The sequence below is a fragment of the Megalobrama amblycephala genome, linkage group LG11 (assembly GCF_018812025.1).
Source record: "Megalobrama amblycephala isolate DHTTF-2021 linkage group LG11, ASM1881202v1, whole genome shotgun sequence".
In the NCBI taxonomy this organism is placed as follows: domain Eukaryota; kingdom Metazoa; phylum Chordata; class Actinopteri; order Cypriniformes; family Xenocyprididae; genus Megalobrama; species Megalobrama amblycephala.
Window position 1 is genome coordinate 31613728 of NC_063054.1, and position 24223 is coordinate 31637950.

At 36.1% G+C, this 24223-nt stretch overlaps 1 protein-coding gene across 1 annotated transcript in view; it reads left to right on the forward strand.

The window, feature by feature from the left end:
* ehd3 (EH-domain containing 3) overlaps window positions 1-9302 on the forward strand; it is a 28584-nt gene extending 19282 nt beyond the window's left edge. The window contains exons 5-6 of the mRNA XM_048207437.1: window positions 5170-5334; window positions 5891-9302. Of these exons, the coding sequence (XP_048063394.1) occupies window positions 5170-5334; window positions 5891-6418 (693 nt within the window). The 3' untranslated portion in view covers window positions 6419-9302. The remainder of the gene's footprint in view (window positions 1-5169; window positions 5335-5890) is intronic.
* The last annotated feature ends 14921 nt before the right edge of the window (window positions 9303-24223 follow it).

Below are 24223 nucleotides of genomic sequence, written 5' to 3' on the forward strand. Positions count from 1 at the left end.
ACTGCTCAAAGTCTGGAGAACAAAAACAGAGTCTCAGCGTTTATGCTTTTATATGTTGATGTTCAAAGGGAAAATATTTGGTGTGTGTGATTCAGAATAAATGGTCTCTGTTTCTCCATTTATTGAGTTGACATGTTGTTGCCGTTCCAACATGTTTTTGATGTGGTCAAGCATATAGCTCTAGTGTAAAAGTAATAGCAGTGTATACATGCACTTTGTGTGTTTACGGGTATTTTGTCTGTCTGATCTTGCAGACTTTGCTGAGTAATGAGGCCATTTTCCAAACTGTACAGTCTGCTGATGTGTCTCCTTGATGTTTGGCTACATTTTTTGTCAAGACTGAACTCGGAGTCATAGAAGATACTGGTCGTGCAGGAAATAAGCTACATCTGAAAAACTAGACCAGAACATGCAAAGAAAGTCCTTGACTTTGACTCAGGGGTCAGTGATTAGTGGGGATTGTTAGATGTGCTGAAAGATGGGATCATGAGTTAAAATGTCATTCCCCATAAAGACATAATTAAAAATGCCCTTGAGTGTGCTATAGTCTTCCTTGCTTTAATCACAAATTATAAAGTAGCACATTCATTTAAAGGAAGTTCACTCAAAAATGACAATTCTGTAATCATTTATTCACCGTCATGTTGTTCCAAACCTGTGTAACTTTTCCTCTCTTTGGAACACAAAAGATAGACTTAACCTGTTAACTGTCACCCCCCTTTTTGAGCATAGATCTGAACTTAAATGAATGCTTTGGAATACAGACTTAAGGTTGGTGTATTTTTGGTGTAAGAAGACACTTAGCAGTTTATTGCAGAAGTGAAAGCACTTCAAAAAAATTAAAGTGAAAGCAAGTTATAAAAGTTTTAAGTTTGTTGTAAAGTAAACTTCATACAAAATATATATTTTACAAAATAATTTGGACTGTAAAATTGCTAGAAAATCAACGTCATATGTGGGGTTGGGTATCATTTGAATTTTAACGATTCCGATTCTTATCAATTCCTAATTAAGATTCCAATAAGGTAAAAAAAAAAAAAAAAAAAAAAAAAAAAAACTTAAATATTCACATGTATTCTAAGTCTTATTTCAAAACATTTAAAGGTGCCAAAGAACATGTTTTCAAAAGATGTAATATAAGTCTTAAGTGTCCCCTGAATGTGTCTGAGATGTTTCAGCTCAAAATACCCCATAGTTTTTTTTTTTAATACATTTTTTTAACTGCCTATCATTATAAATGCGCCGATTCAGGGTACGTGGCCCCTTTAAATCTCGTGCTCCACGCCCCAAGAGCTCGCGCTTGCCTTAAACACCATAAACAAAGTTCACACAGCTAATATAACCCTCAAAATGGATCTTTACAAAGTGTTCGTCATGCAGCATGTCTAATCGCGTAAGTATAGTATTTATTTTGATGCTGAATTAGTTTGATAGTATGCTCCGTGGCTAAAGCTAACATTACACACTATTGGAGAGATTTATATAGAATGAAGTTGTGTTTATGAATTATACAGACTGCAAGTGTTTAAAAAATGAAAATAACGACAGTCTTGGCTCCGTGAATACAGTAAGAAACGATAGTAACTTTAACCACATTTAACAGTACATTAGCAACATGCTAACGAAACATTTAGAAAGACAATTTACAAACATCACTAAAAATACCATATCATCAATGATCATGTCAGTTATTATCGCTCCATCTGCCATTTTTCGCTATTGTTCTTGCTTGCTTACCTAGTCTGATGATTCAGCTGTGCTCATCCAGACGTTAATACTGGCTGCCCTTGTGTAATGCCTTGAACATGAGCTGGCATATGCAAATATTGGGGGCGTACACCCCGACTGTTACGTAACAGTAGGTGTTATGTTGAGATTCGCCTGTTCCTCGGAGGTCGTTTAAACAAATGAGATTTATATAAGAAGGAGGAAACAATGGAGTTTGAGACTCACTGTATGTCATTTCCATGTACTGAACTCTTGTTATTCAACTCTGCCAAGGTAAATTCAATTTTTGAATCTAGGGCACCTTTAATTGTATCTGAATACTATGAACAAAAATCAACAGGCTAAAGAACGCTTAAACAAGGAACTTTTGCCTATAAACTTTGCCTTTAAAAATACCATAGAAAAAAAAAACAAGACTAACTAGCCTAAATTTCAAGCATTATTAAAGTCAAGTAAACACTCAGTAATTAAAAAAGAACAAATGAATAAATTAGTAATTGCACAAATAAATACAACTGATAAAAAATACAATTGAAATAGATTTTCAGGTATTTTGTTACAGAAACTAATCAAATGTAAAATAACACTGCACTTTATGAATAAAATAGAGGCTACATTACAAATATAGTTACAAAAGTTATTCAGTCAAGAACAGCGAGTGAATTTTCTCTTTGTCTTTTGTCTTTGATAATTGTTGTTATAGAGACAGCAGCAGGAATATTAGGCTGAGCAGCATGGATCCAGTATACTGTTATGCATTTTCTTTGCCAACTGTTTATGTTCACTTAAGACATAACCAACTGTGTTTACGTGAACATTTTGACACATTTTTGTGTATTGTTCCATTCAAGAGCAAGAAGACACAGAAGAGAACTCAGTTCAGCATTGTGCACTATTCAGTATGAGAGGCTTCTTTCTGTGTGCTTGTTTTGGACGTGCACAGCACAGAAAACAGTGTGTGAGTCTTCTTTGCACTTGAATGGTTTAATATCACATTAAAATCACTTTTTCTGTGCACGCGCTTTAGATGTGTGCAGAGCACAGAAAACAGCATGCGAGTCCTCTTGCGCCTGAATGGTTTAAAATCACATTAAAATGCGCACACAGGTATCTATAAGCAGAATCAAAATGCACATTTCTTATTGAATCACCAGTTCTTGGAAATTTGGAACCGGTTCTAAAATGGTATCAAAATGGTTGTGATCCAACTTTGATGTTGATATCACAAAAATGTAGCCTGCTAAATGGTTTCAGAGTACCAATTTCATGGTAAAGCAATGTCTTTCACATGATGAATTTTGAGTGTTTAAGCTTTTGAATGATAATTTATGCTGATTACTAAAATATGTGATAGGGAAAAAATCAATAAAAAAGTATCCTGCTGTAATGGCCAGATTCCACGTTAATGTTTTTCAACAGCAATCCACCTCCTAGATACAGTGGGTACGGAAAGTATTCAGACCCCCTTAAATTTTTCACTCTTTGTTATATTGCAGCCATTTGCTAAAATCATTTTTGCAGATTTATTAAAAAAGAAAAACTGAAATATCACATGGTCCTAAGTATTCAGACCCTTTGCTCAGTATTTAGTAGAAGCACCCTTTTGATCTAATAAAGCCATGAGTCTTTTTGGGAAAGATGCAACAAGTTTTTCACACCTGGATTTGGGGAACCTCTGCCATTCCTCCTTGCAGATCCTCTCCAGTTCTGTCAGGTTGGATGGTAAACGTTGGTGGACAGCCATTTTTAGGTCTCTCCAGAGATGCTCAATTGGGTTTAAGTCAGGGTTCTGGCTGGGCCATTCAAGAACAGTCACGGAGTTGTTGTGAAGCCACTCCTTCGTTATTTTAGCTGTGTGCTTAGGGTCATTGTCTTGTTGGAAGGTAAACCTTCAGCCCAGTCTGAGGTCCTGAGCACTCTGGAGAAGGTTTTTGTCCAGGATATCCCTGTACTTGGCCGCATTCATCTTTCCCTCAACCAGTCGTCCTGTCCCTGCAGCTGAAAAAAAGCTCTAGGAAGGGTTCTGGTCGTCCCAAACGTCTTCCATTTAAGGATTATGGAGGCCACTGTGCTCTTAGGAAACTTAAGTGCAGCAGAATTTTTTTGTAACCTTGGCCAGATCTGTGCCTTGCCACAATTCTGTCTCTGAGCTCTTCAGGCAGTTCCTTTGACCTCATGATTCTCATTTGCTCTGACATGCACTGTGAGCTGTAAGATCTTATATAGACAGGTGTGTGGCTTTCCTAATCAAGTCCAATCAGTATAATCAAACACAGCTGGACTCAAATGAAGGTGTAGAACCATCTCAAGGATGATCAGAAGAAATGGACAGCACCTGAGTTAAATATATGAGTGTCACAGCAAAGGGTCTGAATACTTAGGACCATGTGACATTTCAGTTTTTCTTTTTTAATAAATCTGCAAAAATGTCAACAATTCTGTGTTTTTCTGTCAATATGGGGTGCTGTGTGTACATTAATAAGGAAAAAAATGAACTTAAATGATTTTAGCAAATGGCTGCAATATAACACAGAGTGAAAAATTTAAGGGGGTCTGAATACTTTCCGTACCCACTCTATATAAAAGAACTGCAGCTCAGGTAGTCAAACATAAAGCTATCATTTAAAAGGACACTAAAACTCTCATATGTCGGTTCAATTACGTCTGAAATCCTTTATTATCCCCATCTGTACAAATGTTGCTCAAAACACAAGGGCTGGGCCAAAGAGACCCGCACTGGAAGAGGAAATGTTGGGGACTCTCGACACTGGTCACTTATTAAACTCAATTTAGATCTCCATGTCCAGCTGGATGCATTAAAAAAGAACATTTAAGTTCTCTCCCCGTCCCTCACCCAGATCATACAGATGTGCTTCCCCTCCTGTCATCATTTATACAGTCCCCCCTTATTCCCCCCTGCCCATACAAAAATAATAAATTACAGAATGCAAATTGGATTGAAAATTTACATTCATTTTGAATCCGAGCTTGATTCAGCTGTATTTAAGGGCTGTTTTTGTTACTATAAAAAATAAAGAAGAAAAAAATATATTCAGAATAATTAATGTTTTAATATTAAGATTTTTCCATGATAATTAACCACATACACTTTCAAAATAATTAAAGAATGCAAATCCAATTGAATCATGTATTCCAGGGAACAAGTATTATTGTGTAAAAATGTTAATTACCATGAAAATGTCACAATAAAAAACCTTAATAGTTTTAAAACAGGTTTCAGTTTCCTACTGCTATTTATTTATTTATGAAATAAGGATTTTTTTAATTATACAGTAGGTTATTTTGAGTGACTCAAAAGTTTGTCAGATTTTTTTTTTTTTAATTAGTGTAAAATACAAACCAGACATATTCTTTGTAACTGTAGTCTACTGATGCTTGCTTTATAAACTTAGAAGGAGCTTTGTTTTTGTGCTTTCACAGGTCCATGCATACATAATTAGCTCCTTGAAGAAAGAAATGCCTTCAGTCTTTGGGAAGGACAACAAAAAGAAGGAGCTGATTAACAGCTTGGGCGAGATCTACAGCCGCATTGAGAGGGAACACCAGATTTCCCCGGGAGACTTCCCTAATCTTAAGAAAATGCAGGTAAGGTCAATTTAAACAACAGAGAATGATTCAAGCATGCTTCACTGGAACTTTTAAAAGGTAACTCTCTAGTATTAGTGGGCACTTTGTAGTGCACATTGAAAAGCAGCATTTATTTTTCCTCATTATTTCATTCAATTCCATATGACCTTTTTTTTAATCAACAAAAGCTGTAGAAATACTTCAGCTTTGGGTGGACCGCATACCTGATTATTAGTCTCTATTATAGTTAAATAAATGATCACTTGAGTAAGAATGCTGTTTATATAATTGTTGCCTTTATGGAACAGCTCTACAAACAAATGAATATTGAGTAATGCATGTTTCAGACAAAATTTGGCCAGTTGGTTTGTATGTTTCTTCTCCGCCAACACAAAACTATTTCTAAAAGAAGCCAAAGCATCAAGATTTTTATTATTCCAGACAGGCTGTTGCTGCTTGACAATGAGTATGTGATGGGAGTGGAGCTGTTTTACCCTAGAAATATCAACAGATGTTGACAGGATCTTTTGTTACATCCTGCAAGTTTCTTCTTGCTTTCTTTCCCACTGAATAGGAACAGCTTCAGGCACATGATCTGAACAAGTTCCAGCCTCTGAAAATGAAGCTATTGGACACCGTAGATGACATGCTGGCCCACGACATCGCCCAGCTTATGGTTCTGGTGCGCCAAGAGGAGACGCAGCGGCCCAATCAGGTGGTGAAGGGCGGTGCCTTCGAGGGCACCATGAACGGACCGTTCGGACACGGATATGGCGAGGGAGCCGGCGAGGGCATCGATGAAGTCGAATGGGTGGTAGCACGTGACAAACCCATGTATGATGAAATCTTCTACACTCTCTCGCCCGTCAATGGCAAAGTGACTGGAGCCAATGCCAAGAGGGAGATGGTGAAGTCCAAGCTGCCAAACACTGTGCTGGGTAAGATCTGGAAGCTGGCTGACATTGATAAAGATGGGATGCTCGATGATGAGGAGTTTGCCTTGGCCAACCATTTGATCAAGGTCAAACTAGAAGGTCACGAGCTTCCAAGCGAACTGCCTGCTCATCTTTTGCCGCCATCCAAGAGAAAAGTTACAGAGTAAGATTGATGGAATCAGAATGGATTTTGGAAAAGCAAATAGTGCGAATTTAGGTTGCAGTTGAATTATTGATGGCTGGACAACTATTATTATAGAAAAAAACAGACTCCTTTGAAATGTGTGGTTTATGCTTCACTAGCAAGAATGGATTCGAAAATGATCCACCTTTTTTTGACCTGTGTATGTTTTTTTTTGTTTTTTTTTGTTTTTTTATGAACAAGTCAACAAGTCATACTGTCTGCAGTGTTTAAAATCATTTTATGTGTGCTTTCAGATTTTACAGTCATATACACTCTAACACTGTGTCCTAACCAGACGTGTTGCGATAAAAGATATTATATGTAAAACAGCACGTTTTGCCAATCATTTGGTTCCATTTCTGCTGCAGTGCGTGCTAGCTTCGCTCACAGTGAAATCTCATTGGTCACACTTCACGTAACTACATTCTTCTGATTGGTTGTCATTGTGTCATGTTGCATAGCTGTTTTGCATTCAGTCGCATTGCACCTGGTTAGGATGTGCTAAGATGCTTTATCAGTATATTTCACTTTCACATGCAATTTACACTATTGTTCAAAAGTTTGGGGTCAATCATTTGTTTTTGAAAGTATATTATGCTCACCATAAATATAGTAAAAAAATACTGTGAAATATAATTGATTTCTGTGATGGCAAAGCTGAATTTTCAGCATCATTACTCCAGTCTTTAGTGTCACATGATCCTTCAGAAATCATTCTAATATGCTGATTTGCTGCTCAAGAAACATTTCTTATTATTATCAATGTTGAAAACAGCTGAACTGCATAATATTTTGGGGGAAAGCGAAATACATATTTCAGGATTCTTTGAAAAACAAAGTTCAGAAGAACAGCATTATTTAAAATTGAAACCTTTTGTGACATTATAAATGTATTTACTGTCACTTTTAATCGATTTAAAGCGTCCTTGCTGAATAAAAGTAATTTCTTTAAAAACTGACCTCAAATTTTTGAACTTTCAGTGTATATCAGACTGATCTGTGTCTCAAGTGGGGTGTGAGACATCAATTACTGCAGACAAACGTGAATTATATTCTGAATCTTTGTATCAGTTGTTGTTTTGCGTGCACAACTGGTAAAATCTAATGAGAAAAGCAAAATTCCTTTTATAACTAGGTGTAATTGTTATTCTCTTCTTAAGGCGGCATCTTAATGAATGCGAGTCCTTTCTAGCCTGACCAAGAGACTGTTAAAACTGTATAGTCGTCATGTCAGAAGACTCAATGTTTAGTGTTTTGATGGACCCGTAGAGCTAGTATCCTTGTCAATAGTATACTGTATATGTTAATGCTTAACATATCTAAACTAACTTGGGTTATAGGAGTGTTTATATAATTCCGGTCTGATTTCCAAAGGGAAAAAAAATGACGCTGCAAAACAGCTGTTACACTTTATTCAAATGATGTGAAACTTCTCTTGCTGAGCGTTTCTACATTCATATGCTCATTGAAAGAGCAGCGGCTTTGGATCTAAATATGTATCAAGTCTTATTACTTAATTATATCAGCATTTAATGATTTAATGAACTCTTTACCTCTCTATCCACCCCTTGGAAGCAGTTTATCTTGAGCTGTCACATTTTCTCATGCAGATTTTTAGGATCTGAAGGTGAATTGATAGGGTTTTATGCACTGAACTAAATGGTCTTCAAAGGGATAGCTCACCCAGAAAATGACAATTATGTCATTATTTACTTGTGTAATTTAAATACTGTGGATGACAACAAAAGGCGATGTTTTGCATGTCATGAAAGTAGTTTGATAAAACTTATACACTATATTCCATGTCTTCTTAAGCCACAATTTGAGTCAAATTGAAGTGATTATTTACTGAAAATTGCCATATGTACGTAATGTAATTTGGCATGTCATGATCAGTTATGAGACACACTGACGTTTGGCATCACTGACATTAAAGGGATAGTCCTCCCAGAAATTCTGTCATCATTTACTCGCCCTCATGTCGTTTCACACCTCTATGACTTACTTTCTTCTGTGGAACATAGAAGAAGATATTTTGAAGAATGTTGGTAAATAAGTAGTTTTGGTTTATTTACAGATTAACAGATGGATATTATGGATAAAAATACAATGCAAGTCAATGGGAACCAAAACTGTTTGGTTATCAACATTCTTCAAAATATAGTTTTGTGGGTTCAGCAGAAGAAAGAAATTCATACAGGTTGTAAATTACAGAATTTTCACTTTTTTTTGGTGGACTACACCTTTTTAATTGAAGACAAAAATCATACACATTTTAATGTACATGACTCAATATTTTTATTTTGTGTACTATTCCTTTAAATCTGATTTGATTTGATTTGAATGCCCAGTTGCTTATTTGAAATATTTCCACTGATCCAAACTAAACCTCTAAAGCCCATTTAGTTTGATGAATTAAACCTGTAATCTGCCTCGGTGCCTTGAGACACACCCGCCTCAATCAGATTTGTGACACTAGAGATGTATAAAGCACATTGTCGTATTCTACAATACCATTACACGCTAATAAAATAAACTGACATTCTTCAAAGACTTTCATTAATGCTCCATTTACAGTTTGATGTGAGTCTCAAATGAAAAAATTCCAGAAGTTTTGCACATCAGATTTTTTTGGGCCATAATGTAGGGTTGTGTATTTGTGTGTTTGACCAAGTATGTACATGTGTATGGGTGCAATATGGTTTGCAGATGTATTGTGAAGTAGTTTGTGTACGTGTGCTTACGCGAAGCACAGATGCTCTGTTGCTCATTGTGTTTTAACCAGTGCGGACAAACTATGTGAGACACTACTGTTCAGGGAGGTGGACATTATTCAACTAAATAAAGATATAACTAATTTAAAGGTCTTTTGTGTTCAGTTTTTTTGTTTGTCGACATAACTTATTCCAGATTAAAACAATTAACTTACTCTTTACATCCTTGTCTGATTCATATGGAAAAAATGAATGTATTTTTGGCATCTGGCTTCATTGGTGATTATAAAGTGCCCATATTATACTATTTTAACGTTTCCTAATTTTGTTTTGGAGGTCTCCTACAATAGGTTTATATGCATCTACGGTCAAAAAACAATTTTCTCGTAACATCAATTGCACATCACCTAATTTCTTAAACAGTCTGAAAACGGTTCGTTCAAAGAGTCAGTCTCTGTAAACCCCGCCTTTCTGTGAGCCTGCTCTGCTCTGATTGGTCAGATGGCCCAGTCTGTTGTGATTGGTTTACCGCTTACAGCTTGTTTTGGAAACAAAACACATTACCATATCTGGATTTCACCTCCGGAGGCTTCCTCAGCTTTTGATAAACAGTGATATGAACAGTAACGATTTGAAGTTCATGCAAAGTGGATTTGCAGCGCTGAAAATAGCTTCTTCTTGACATGTCGACATCAAGAACCAAAGTCTTCCAGGCCTCAGATACAACTACAGTGTTTGAGGGCGGGTCTAAGTAGACGTTGTTTGCGAGCAGCCAATGAAAACTGTAAGCTTGCATTATGCAAATCTGTTACATTTTTATGTATGTAACAGGAAGTGAGACAGAATTGATTCTTTCTTTTAGGAGACAATAACTGCAGACATTTTACCTTCACAAACATGAAAAAAATACATAATAGGGGCACTTTTAAACAAAATCAATGACAAAAACACTAAAATACCTGCAGTACTAATATTCCTTCAGTTTTCCCAAAACATTTCAAGTCTGTCTCTGTCTAGAAATGTGAAAGATATATTGGTAATCATGCTAAACACAGGAACTCCCGATGGAGACAGCACATAATGTTTTCCGCAGATCTGCATTAACAGGGCCATCTACGTGAGTGATGGCTTCCTGTTTGTTGCATCATGTACTGTATGTCCTAGGAAACGCAAGCACAGGGTGGATTCTCATCTGGTCATGTTCTTGACAGCAGGATATGATAAGCAGGGAACACCTGACCCTTCCTCACTACCAGTCACGGAATATTCTCTACATGTGATGAAAATTGTGGGGTGTGGGGAAATTATGTACAAGATAATAAAACTTTGCATTTTATTGTTCAAACCACAACACTGAAAATTATATATACTACTGTTCAAAAGTTTGGGATGAGTAATATTTTTTAATGTTTTTGAACTGCATTCATCAATAATACTGTCAAAACAGTAAAACTGTTAAATATTTTTACAATTTAAAATAACTGTTTTCAATTTTAATATATTTTAAAATGTAATTTATTCCTGTGATGGCAAAGCTGAATTTTCAGCAGCCAGTATTAAAGTCTTCAGTGTCACATGATCCTTCACAAATCATTCTAATATGCGGATTTGCTCAAGAAACATTGATTTTTATAATCATTCTTATACTTTTTGTGGAAACAGATACATTTTTTTCTGAATTCTTTGATTAATATAAAGTTTAAAAGAACAGCATTTATTTGAAACAAAACCATTTGGTAACATTTTTGTCATTTTGATCGATTTGATGTGTGCTTGCTAAATAAAAGTAATAATTTATTTAAAAAATAATAATCTTACTGACCCCAAAGTCATCTGTCCAGGCCAGGTGATTCCACCACAAGAGCTGATTTATAACAGCAGCTAGAAGTGACCTATGAGATTTTAGAATTTATGTTCTCATAAACATACTGCAGATTCATCAGGCTTGTTTTCCAGGCAACATCTAAGGAATGTTGGAACAGTGCGGACAGATGAGACAAAGTTAGAGCTGAGTGGCAGCAAAACCTGACATGTTTGGCAAAAAACAAGGATTGCCTTTGGCTAAAAGCAACTCAGACCATCTGTAATGCTTGGTGATGGAAGCATTATGGTTTTGGGCTGCTGTTATGCCTCAGGGTCTGGCGAGCTTGCATCACAGTCAACCATGAATTCCACACTGAACCAGAGAGTACTTGAAGGGAAAGTGAGACCATCTGTCTAAAAGCTGGGGCTGAACCACAAGTGGACAATGCAATAACAAGACAATGACCTGAAACACTCAAGAAAAGCCACAAAATGAACAGTTCAAAATGAAGAAATGAAGGGTTATGGAATTACCAAATCAAGGCTTACTTCGTTCTACAGCAGAAGTTTCCCAGCAAGCCCAGATCCGGCCCACATCTGCCACGCGGTGTGATGATCTGTTTCATTTTCAAAGTCACCATAATGGTGACTGGTGTTTCCATAAGTTGGGCTCTTAATAAGTTTGTTTTTTTCTAGCTGTTGTGACAGTGTGGCAAATAATTTTTGGTTTAAGCGAATCTCTTATATTCTCACGTTTTGCTTCCGATCAAAACGGAGTGTCCCCGATCTCAAGTTACAAGTTTGTGTTATATTTTTGACTCTTGGCCAGGCTGTGTCACCTACTGGATGTTGTGTGCTTCTTTAGCTGAAACAACCACAAACATGCCAATAAAATGGAGTATTGAGAGAGATCACCCATATTCTTTTTTTTCTGTTTTGTTTTTCACTGTAAAGCAGAACGCGTGGAAGGAGAACCTGCTGACAACATCGACTGTCCTCCATTTGTTTTTCTACTCAAGTCGTGTTTGATCTCGTGAGTCTCAATGAGATTTCGTCTCACTGAAATCATTCCTGCAATCAGAAAAAAACAAACGAAACCAAACGTCACTGAATTCTCGTAGTGAAACAAAACCACCATTATTGGAATGTCATAATGGAACAAAACAGACCGTCACTGAAGTCAGTTTTATTCCTTTACGAGATCTCAGTGACTGTCAGTTTTGTTTCATTATGAGATTTCAGTGATGGTCGGTTTTGTTCCTTTGCGAGATCGAACAAAACCAACTGAGATCCCGTAACCGAACAAAACCGACCATCGTTGAAGTCTCATGAAGGAACAAAACCGACCGTCATTGAAATCTCGAAGTGGATTACTACTCTGGTATTTGGTCTCGCAGTCCGATCGACTCATGTAGTGTGTTTGTGTTCAGACGATTATATTGCAAAAATCGGTTGAAACTGTCATTATATCTGTGGTTTTCCACAGTTTTAAAAATGGTTACGATTTGAAAACCATCTAGTATGTCCCAGATCTTAACGATTGACGGTTTTATAATCATTGTAAAATCACTTGTATCATCAATGTCATTTCAATGCAATAATTGTGCTGTGTAATTAATACATTAAATTACAAACCCTGTTTTACTGCAACACAAGATCACACTACATTGCAGAAACCAGTGTGAAAATTGAAGATTAAACAAAACATGAACTGTAATGACAAACACAGGTATGAGCAATCAGCGTAGGAATCTCAACAATGGTGACAAATTATTCAGACAATCAGATCAACTCTGGACATCACAAAAAGCTACTAGAAGAGAACAAAAACCACAGCAAAAAATAAAAGCAAAAAGTTAAAATTTAAGAAAATAATAGGACAATACAGCTACATAATTTATTCATGCGGTGATGCATGCTGGGAGTTTTGTATTATTGTTTCCAGCATGCGTTGTGGCATGACACGTTTGATTGGCACCATTGTTGAGATTCATGTGCTGATTCTTGATGTCTTTTTGTGTCATCTTAGATTTTTTTTTTTTAGTGTTCTTTTGTTAGTAAATGTCTTAAACGACATCAGTTCAGGCTATTTCACAATAATAGCCAATAACTATTATCATCTGATCTCATCTTGCTATTGCAAATGTGTTTGAGAAAAACAGTGGCAAAGGAGACAAACTTATAATAAGAGTTAAGAGCCCAACTAATGGAAACACCAATCACTATTATGGTGACTTAAAAATTTAAACACCTGTTCATTCACAATAAGAACTTCTGTTGATTTCTAATAGAAATGAAGTCAGTGGTTAGTGATAAGTTAAGCTGGTAATGCTCTTTGTGGAGTTGTTTAATCAGATCTTAAGAGATTTAATGTCTTCTATCTTCAGTTCATTTCATCTAAGGCTGTGGCCAGAAGTCAGTTTTAGCTCTTGTGTTTCTGTTTGTCAAAGTTCAGATACACTGACAGATACTGCAGCTGCTCAAACATTATACACTCAACAACAGACAATCATACAACAAATATAAAGAGATTATCTGAAAGCCTTAAGATAATAAATATATTTTAGATATAAATAAATAAAAAATATATAAATTTGTTAAAATTTAGCTGTAAACAGAAGTTGGGTTGTGCATGTTCATCACCTGTCAATCATAACTGCTTAAGTCACTCCAGTGAGAATATTTCTCCAGCATCACTCCATCTCCACATTTACCCAGCAGGCACAGGATATAGACTCCAAGATCGATTAGACATTGGATTTTGGTTGAAAATGAAATTCGGGTTGATGTCTTAACTCATCATTTGTTTGATATTAAGGTCCGACATTAGGCAGATGTTGAATTTTGGTTTTGAAGTCACCATCGTTGTGATCGGTGTTTTAGTGGTACAGTTTGACTCTTGATGGAGCTGTTTACATGACACAGTTTTCAACTAAAAACCAGAGGTGGGTAGTCGGGGTCAGAAAGTAAAAGTCCTGTCATATTTTTATTCCACCCACTGAAGCATTGAGATAAATGAGTGATTAATTGAGTGATGCTTGACCATTATTGAAGACACCTGATGATAACAAGCAGAATCACCAAAGGAGAAAAATCACAATTTTTAAGTTACCATCATCGAGGTCAGGGTTTGTTTTAGTTGAGCTCTTGACCCTTGACTTTTTAATATTAGATTTTGTTTGGGTAGTTTTAACTGCATCAAAACCAACAGACAAGCGAAGTTTAAAGATGATCAGGTGGTGCTGGTTATGTTTTCACATAATTATTATTTGATCTGAACTCATTTAGAGCCCAATCTCTGAGTTAGATTGACATTATTGGTTACAGCAGCACTGTGATTCTACAGCACAAGATCAATTTTAACAATACAATTTTTTTTTTTAAGTTGTTCTGATTTAAAAATTATATATATATATATATATATATGGACAACTTTTAAGAAAAAATTATGTATTGATAAAGTTGATCTTCTGCTGTTGAATCACAGTGCTGCTGTAATCAATAATGTAAATCTAACTAAGATTGGGCTCTAAATGAGTTCAGTGATTCAGATCAAATAATAATTATGTGAAAACATAACCAACACCACCTGATCAGCTTTTAACTTCGCTTGTCTGGTTGGTTTTATCTAATATTAAAAAGTCAAGGGTCAAGAGCTCAACTAAAACAAATAATCTGGTGTCTTCAATAATGGTCAATCATCACTCAATTAATCACTCATTTATCTCATTAATGCTTCAGTGGGTGGAATAAAAATATGGCAGGACTTTTACTTTCTGACCCCTGGACTACCCACCTCTGGTAAAAACAGAAAACTTTTGGAGTTAAACTCCTCAGGACAACAGTCCTCCAGGATCAACATTCCCCACCACTGATTTACATGACAACAGTGTTTTGGTGGCCTGAAAATGCAAACTTTTGAAAACATTATCATGTACACATTTTGTGTGACTCCCTCATTTATCACACCTGATTCAACTCATCAGTAGAAACTGCACTAAACTAAATTGGGTGTGTCTGATAAGGGAGACATACAAAATGTGCAGGGCTGGGGTGTCTCCAGTACAGGTTTGAAAATCACTGATGTAGACAACATCAGCTTTTTTTTTCCACAACAGCCAAATTAAAAGTGTCAAACTACACAACTAAAGCAAATACTGACCACCATAATGGTAACTGAAATTAAGTCAATCTGTTAAATCAAAAGTGAAGCTGGTAACGTTTGTGGAGTTGTTTAATCCTCCTCTGCTGAGATCTTTAAAGACTTACTTCATATAAGCCAGTGGTCCCAAACTCAGTTCCTGGAGGACTAAATCCCTGCAGAGTTTAGCTCCAACTCACACCTTTTTAGAAGTTTCTAGTAATCCTGAAAAGAACTAGATCAGGTGTGTTTGATTAGGGTTGGAACAAAACTGGGCTGAGTGATATAAACAACACATAACAATTTATAAGGCGCTATTATGTGAATTTTAATGTTATTTTTTACATATCTAGTTAACAACAGCACAAGCACGCATGCATGCAACAACTGGTAAGTACTTCAGCCTAACCACAGGCTCTACTCTTCAGCACAATGGTAACCCCAAAAACGCAGACATACCAGAAACCATTTTAAATTATATAATAATAGAACATTAAACACTAACAGATCTCCCCCTATATTAATATTGAGCAAAACACATGAAATAACTGTCATAGACAGGATCATAAATAAAATAGTCATTCATTAGTTTTCTAATAAACATTTTGTTGCGTGAAATTGTTTAGTCTTCACTAATTTAGCATTTTCTGTGCTTCTTTCTGCTGTCACAGAGCAGTCCAGTGACATGACAGAGAAAGCTGATCCTGATTGGTCCTCATGTGTGCATTCAAAGTGCCGATTGGCTCACAGATAAAACCTTATAGAACCAAGTTAGAGGACAAAACTTTTTGTTTTCTAAAAAAAAAAAAAAAGTCCCAAAATTTACACAACTTAAAAAAGAAACATCACATAATGTAAATAATTGTCACAGAATAAGAATATGTGAATAACTCAATTTGTCACAGCAAATTGCAGACTAAAAGCAGCTAAAAGCAGCTAAAAGCAGACTCTCCCTGCTTTGAGTGAACCCTTGGTATTTTTAAGTGTGTTGATCCTGATGATCTGAGTGATCTGTTAGGTTTATATTCTATGAGCATATCTGCAATGTATTGGGGTCCTAGGCCATTGAGTGATTTATAAACGAGTAACAGTACTTTAAAATCAATTCTAAATGCAACTGGAAGCCAGTGCAAGGACCTGAGGACTGGTGTGATGTGTTCATGTTTTCGGGTTCTGCTCAGTATCCTGGCAGCAGCGTTCTGTACGAGCTGCAGTTGTCTTATGGTCTTTTTGGGAAGGCCAGTGAGGAGCCCATTACAGTAATCCACCCTGCTGGTGATGAAAGCATGAACAAGTTTCTCTAAGTCTTGACTGGAGACAAAGCATCTAATTCTTGCAATATTTTTGAGATGATAATATGCTGATTTAGTTATTGTCTTTACATGGCTACTGAAACTCAGGTCTATTATGGAAGAGGATTAGGGCCAAGCAATAATAAAAAAAATAAAACCATCTCGAGATTAAAGTAGTTAAATTTCAAGAAAAAAGTCGAAATAAAATGCTGAGAATAAACTCATTAAATTATGAGAAAAAACTCGTTAAATTTCGAGAAAAAAATCGAGATAAAATGTTGAGAATAAACTCATTAAATTACGAGAAAAAACTCGTTAAATTTCAAGAAAAAAGTCGAGATAAAATGTTGAGAATAAAGTCATTAAATTACGAGAAAAAGTGGTTAAATTACGAGAACAAATTCGTTAAATTATGATCCCAATGTTTTAGTGGTAGAATTGTTGTCAATAGAGTCGGAGGTTCAGCGGTGTTCTAATTATCAGTGGTTCGAATCTGACTTCATTTAGTTTTTTTCCTCTTTAAGTTAAAAGAAGTTCATTAATGTTTGTATATCAAAATGTTTGTGTGGATTTTGCTAGTGATTTCCCTGGAAAGAAGAGTCAAGCGATGTCTGAAGACTAACTTACACGAGCCATAACATTCCTAACATTCCTCGGCATGATTTCAAAAACAATTCGTTCAGCGCCAGTTCGCTTCAACATAAAATCAACATATCAACATAAACTGGATGTTTTATTTGCATTATATCAGTGCAGCAAGATGACAATTTCGACCCAAAAGCACATTCTTGTCGCGAGTCATGTTCTCGCTGATGTCTGATGCAAAAAGAGTTTGAGTTTGAGCGCGTGCATGTATCTGATTATGGAAGTAAAATAATGCCAAATGTTTTTGAAATAAAAAGCTTGTTGAATTGCACTATTTGAAAAAAATATGCATTACATTAGCTGTACTTGCATTTAGATGCACTGTATTTTTAAGGCTTGCATTTTTATGGGCTGAAATTCAACATGGTCGTATATTTAGGCTGTGAATATTTCAATTAAAAATATTTCACACACATTTTCATTATTAAAAATTCAATAATTCATATTCACCTTTTAGATTTCACTTCCAAAATATTCATTCTGTTTAAAAATACAACCTATAAAATTCGACTAGCAATTCTCAGTCCATTTTATTTCGCTTTACAAATTCGCTTCCACAAATTCAGTGGCTCAAATTCGGCAGAAAATTCAACATTTCACATCCGGGAACTGCAGGAAGAGCAGTAGAGTGCCGATGCATCATCTCTATCTGCTGTTAGTCTTCTTCACCAGCAGGTGCCGCTAGCGGCTGTTTAGGAAGACCAAAGCAACGCTAGTAAGTCATTCATTCATTCATAAAAACGGATTTACAGAATTAGAGCAAGCGGTAAGTGAATGTGTGATGATTATCAGGGCCAGTATAAATGCAGAAAAGCTGATACAGACACAAAAGCTGCATTTATGTTTAATTCAGTGTCTTTATGCTTACTTTCCCTGTGTAGCTAAAGATTTCTCTCCAGTGAACAAGATAACGTGATTGCCCGATGCTGGTGTATAGATCAAACGTTAAATCTGAGATAGACATATATTTCTCTCTGTTGTTTAGTTTCCTTAACTTTATATCGCAGCGCTGTGTTGTAATACTACACAGTAAAAAACATTGGGTTATTTTATTAACCCAACCGTTGGGTTACACATATTGGGTCACTAGGTTGGGTTATTTACCAAAAATGTTGGGTCATTTTTAAAAACGTTGGGTTATTTTTATTAATAACCCATCTGTTGGGTTAAATGCGGATCCCGTGACGGTTCAAAATTTAACGGTCCAGGGACAGTCAACGGAAAGAAGCTGCTGCAGCCTGATTATGAAGGTAAGCCATGTCGTTTTCGTATATAAAACTTTTATAACATTAGGTATTGTGTAGTGAAACATTAACTTACGTAACGTTATATTCTAAAACTGAATTTTATATTTTTACTAAGGAAGAATAGGTCTCAGCAATCACTATCCAATATTACGCATGTTTTACGGTCTTCGTGATAATCTTTCATAATATGACAACTAAATTTGAGCTTCAGACTTTAAAAAAGTACTTTTTTTGTACAGGTCTTTTAGAAATGCGGAACGAAAGTGCCGTTTGAGACGAGCCGAGCCGAGCCGCGCCGCACGGACCGTTTATCAGCTCGGCCTACGCAGCGCGAGCTCGGTCCTCGATCCTCGATCATACGGTACTACAACAGAGCTGTTTGAATTCGCTAAAATCTAAGATATTGTAGGCCTAAGATGAAAAAGCGCAATATTCCTAACAGCTTCTATGCAAAACCTGGAAAAACGTTGTGCAACCAATGAACGATTAGTTCATGAGTGGTTATCGATAAATAACCTACTGTTTATTAGATTTACTGTAGTAACACTAACTGCAAATCTGGTATTTGCAGAAATGTGGTATATTAATAATGCATGTTCTATATAGTAATGCATGTAAATGTATTACAGGGGTATCTGAAGCATCTTTGTACTATTATTTCTTATGAAGCTAACGTTATGTTAGTTCTTGCATTTGTGTTGTAGCTACTAAATGTGTTTATACTTGTGTTTTAGACAAATGGAATAATTTGTGAAGCAAAGACTACAACAACCTGCTATTTAATGGAAACATTTGAAGGTAAGCTATTTAAATAAGTGACAACTTACTGACAATATTTCATTTTTCTGTTTCTGTTTATTGTAACAGAACAAGAAGTGGATGAAAGTTTTATGCTGCTGGATGACCGTGGTTCTCAACTGGTCCTAGATTATCCCCAACAATACACATTTTTGATGTCTTCCTTATCTGACACCCTTTTACGGCCTTGGAGTCTCTCTGCTAACAAGCTGGTAAGTTAAATCAGGTTTAGAGAGACAAAATGTGCAGTGCTAGGGCTACTACAGAACCAGGTTGTTTGGGAAACACTGGGGTACAGTTTATTACTCTTGTTTTGTTTTTTTCTCAGTTGTCTTCCTTCATTTTAATACATTATGTTTTAATTTAAACAGAATCCAAGTTGTTTAATGACTGACAACGATTTTGTATCAAAAGAATGCAAGAAGTCCTCACAGCCAAGCTAATGTGTTCATTAGACGTACAAAACCTCAGCAAACTGCATGGATTTGATCCTTTGGAACAAAAACTATTGAAGAAATGGAATGCTGAGTTTAATGATGTTCAGAATAGTGAAGGGTTGTTTTATTTTGGGAAAAAATGTATTGACCATGTCATGCTTGTGAAATTTGTCCACACACATGTGGTATAAATACAAATTTTTTAAACTTGTCTTTCAAAGATGGTCATGGAGAAACTGCCTTCAAAACCCTTCCCGCTGTCCTGCCATCATCGCCATGTCTCACAGATGGGAAAATGGTGCTGAAATGAAGCACAGCTTAACTGACAATCACCCTGTAAGTAAAAGCAACACTACAAAATTAGCTTTGATAAATTACACTGCTCTGTACATATTGATTCTGCTTGTTAATGTGTTAGTTTACCCAAAAATGAAAATGCTGTCATTAAAGGGATAGTTCACCCAAAAATGAAAATTTGATGTTTATCTGCTTACCCCCAGAGCATCCAAGATGTAGGTGTCTTTGTTTCTTCACTAGAACACAAATGATGATTTTTAACTCCAACCGTTGCCGTCTGTCAGTCAAATAATGCTAGTGGATGGGAACTTCTACAATAAGAGTAAATAAAACTTGCTTAGACAAGTCCAAATTAAACCCTGCGGCTCGTGACGACACATTGATGTCCTAAGACAAGAAACGATCGGTTTGTGCGAGAAACCGAACAGTATTTATATAATTTTTTACCTCTAATACACCACTCGATTCGTTTGGTCTGATCGCGCTCTGACAACGGCAGTGATGTCTCGCTCTCATTGAAGTATATGCGCGAGACATCACTGCCGCTGTCAGAGCGCGATCAGACCAAACGAATCGAGTGATGAATGCAGTTGGACATAGTGGTGTATTAGAGGTAAACAATGATATAAATACTGTTCGGTTTCTCACACAAACCGATCGTTTCGTGTCTTAAGACATCAATGTGTCGTCACGAGCCGCAGGGTTTAATTTGGATTTGTCTGTTGTGTTTTATTTACTCTTATAGTCTAAGTTCCCGCTGACTTGCATTATACGACTGACAGACGGCAGCGGTTGCAGTTAAAAATCATCATTTGTTTTCTACTGAAGAAACAAAGACACCTACATCTTGGATGCGCTGGGGGTAAGCAGATAAACATCAAATTTTAATTTTTGGGTGAACTATCCCTTTAATTTCTCACCCTCATGTTGTTCCACAACTATAAGACCTTCACTCATCTTTGGAATGCAAATCAAAATCTTTATAAAGATATTTAAAGAAATTTCTGTCCCTCCATTAAGAGTCCACGCAACTAACATTTTTAAGGCCCAGAAGGGTTATTTGAAATTATTTAAAAAATGAAAAGACACTTTAAACCTGAAATTAAACCCGCCAGTAGGTGGCAGCAAGTCCCTTCTAAAGAGCGAGTCATTGAGATTCAACTGGATTCAACCGATTCATTCAAATGGCTGATCAATTCAGGAAGTGTTGCTCAGAGAATCAAAACAATTGTGTGGACTTTGTTTGGAACTATTTTCGTTGGCGAAATGGAGTGAAACAGGCGATTTAGTGTCTAAAATGAAAGTCCATTGATATTAAGTTATTTTTCATTAAACTGTACGCTGAATAAAATCAATATCACATTTGTAATTGTTGATATTTGGAGAAAAACGGCGCTGTGTAATATTGATTAACTATATTAAGTGATATAAATATAAAGGATATACTGGAGCATTTTTGCCCCTTACCTTGAATTCTGGGTCATTCTAAAGGCATTTTAATAGACTAAACCACGCGCAGTGAAAGCGTACACTCTAAATATGCACGCGCACTAGTCTAACCTAACTGTTACTAGACTACGTCACATATTGCATGCGTGCGCTCAATGGGTGTGTTTTTGTTTGGTTTTGTAAATTGAGGGACATACTTGATAATTTCAGATCGTTAAATCAACAATTGCGATATCATAGACATAGATGATATATATCGCATACCCTACAACACTGGCCTGATCAGACAAGTGACCGTTCCGTCTACTGTCCCGAGCATCGTTCACACTGGCCCCTCTGCCATCGGGCAGTCCTTATTGTCGAGCCCTGAAACTTCATCCACTGTTCCCTTAACGCTGTGCTCTTTGGGAAGCTGAAAAAGGCAGTCTTTCCATCACAACCAAAAACACACTTCTTTGGTGACCACTGTTGAAAAATCTTTTAGCTTCCGTAACCCGAACGAAATGCGTTGATGGGCGTGCTCTTGCTTATCAGAGAGAAGTGCCCATACAAGGAATTCCGTCCTTTATTACATGATAAGGGATACGATAAAGGGCCATGCTCGAAAAAAACTATCCGAAACCAGAAATAGTGAATCCGTCATACATCCAACTCGTGTTTTGAAATTTTGGGCATGTTTAGCATGAGAATACAACTCTTTAACAGTGTAAATAAGTCAGAATACATGAAATAGCATTAGACCCCCCTCCCCCCTTTATGTAAAATGTAAAATTTTACATTTACATAAAGGGGGGGGGGGCTAACCCTTTAACAGCAGGTGTAATGCAGTGACTATATTTTAATTCAGTATAGCACTGCTTCAGTGTAACTTTTACATAATTTTACATTGCTTATGTTGTCACAGTGCATGCCAACTAAACTTTATTTATTCTTTGAAGGTTGGCACTAATACAATGCATTACCTGAGCAGTGAGACAAGCCAGGATCCACATGACTTGATGCCTTGAGGACAAAGAGAACTCCCAAGTTTTTTATGTATATATATATATTTTTTTGGATCCACTTCAAATCTGTGGCCGACCTCACTGTGGACCTCAAGCGCCTGCTGTACGCGTGATATGTTTATTTATTGAAGGATTTAATGTTATGAATTTATGTGTACTCGTAGTTTTTCATTTAGTGTTCATTTTGTATTTGTGTGTTATGTATATGTGCATATTTCATGTATGTTTTGAGTTTACATGGTTGCAAAGGTTTTAAATATAGGTTTTAATTGTGTACTGTTTGCAAATTTATAGGTTTTGAATTTAATATTTACTGTACACTTTTGTGTATGCTTTAGTATAATTAGGCCTACTACTAAATTAGTAGTGATTACCATAAGATTAGTTAAAAAATAGTGTAATAATATTTAAATAGTGTTCATTTTGAATTTTTGTGTTTTGTATACATATTTTATTTATGTTTTAAGTTTACTCTGTACATGTTTGTGTAGGTTTTGAATTGATTTACACTTGTGTTTTGATAATATGTACACTTATATTTACATTAAATGGCTCCACAATATTTCATTTGTAATTTAAAATATATTTGTTAAAACATATTATTTTATACAAATAAACAATCTAGAAAACAAAGTGTATTTTATATATTAAAATAATATCATGAATAAAAGTTAATAGTCATAGTTAGTAAATAACCCAACTATGGGTTAACATAGCACCTTCCCTGCCATAGGCGCCGATTTATGTTTCTGCCGGTGGGTGCCCAGTGCCCCCCCCCCCCTATTACATTCATATTATATTACATATAAATCCGCACTTACTTTTCGTGTTCCCTAATAGTGTAGTGGTAGAAATGTTGTTAATACAGTCAGAGGTCCAGTCGTGCTCTAATTATCAGTGGTTCGAATCTATCCTCATATCGTTTTTTTTTTTCTCTCATAAAGTTCAAAGAAGTTAATTAATGTTTGTATATCAAGAGCAGGGACATGTCTGTGTGCATTTTGTTAATGATTTCCCTGGAAAGAAGAGTCAAGCGATAGATTGACGCGTATGTCAGAAGACTAACTTACACGAGCGAGCCACGCATGATTTCAAAAACAACACGTTTCAGCGCTAGTTCGCTTCTTATTTAACTCAAATCAACGTCAACTTGATGTTTTATTTGCATTATATCTGTGCAGCAATATGACAATTTCGACCCAAAAAGCACATTCTTTTCACGAGCGTTGTCGCGAGTCATGCTCTCGCTGATATCTGATGCAAGGAGTGTTTGAGCGCGCTCATGTATCTGATCGAGAGAAGAGCCATTTGTGCTCGCGCATCACTTGGATGCGCTCTCGACGTTTGCCATTAAAATATTCCCATATAAACGGTCTTATTAAACTATAAAAAAGGGTTTGGATAGTGTCTGAAAGCTCCAATTGATTTTCTATTGGTTAAAATCAATGGAGAATATCTCGTATATTTCCGTGGGTGCTCGACCATTTCCGTGGGTGCTCCAGCCTATGCTTCCCTCATCCGTCATAGCTGCCATCAGGACATATAAACTCTTAACACAGCTTAATGGACTCGTACAGTGATATAAAAGACCAAACTCGCACCTCATTTGTGATGTAGGTTAGACTATATAGGCTCCAAGAAAGCAGATACTGGCATTAAGTTGATTTGACGCTGAACGTTTGATTATGATATTCGCAAATTTAGGGACTGTCTCTAAAGTTACAACATTCTGTATTCACGTTTCTACCTTCAATAGCATTTAAAGAGAATGACTTAGTCACAAAACCAACTGTAAATTGTTCATCTAGGTGTCAGGTATAATGCAAACCTTTTAGATTTTTGATGTTTATTAAAATAAAAGGTAACACTTTATATTAAATAGTTGATATGAACGAACAATGAACTGCACTTCTACAGCACTTACTAATCTTTGTTAATGTTAATTCCAGCATTTACTAATA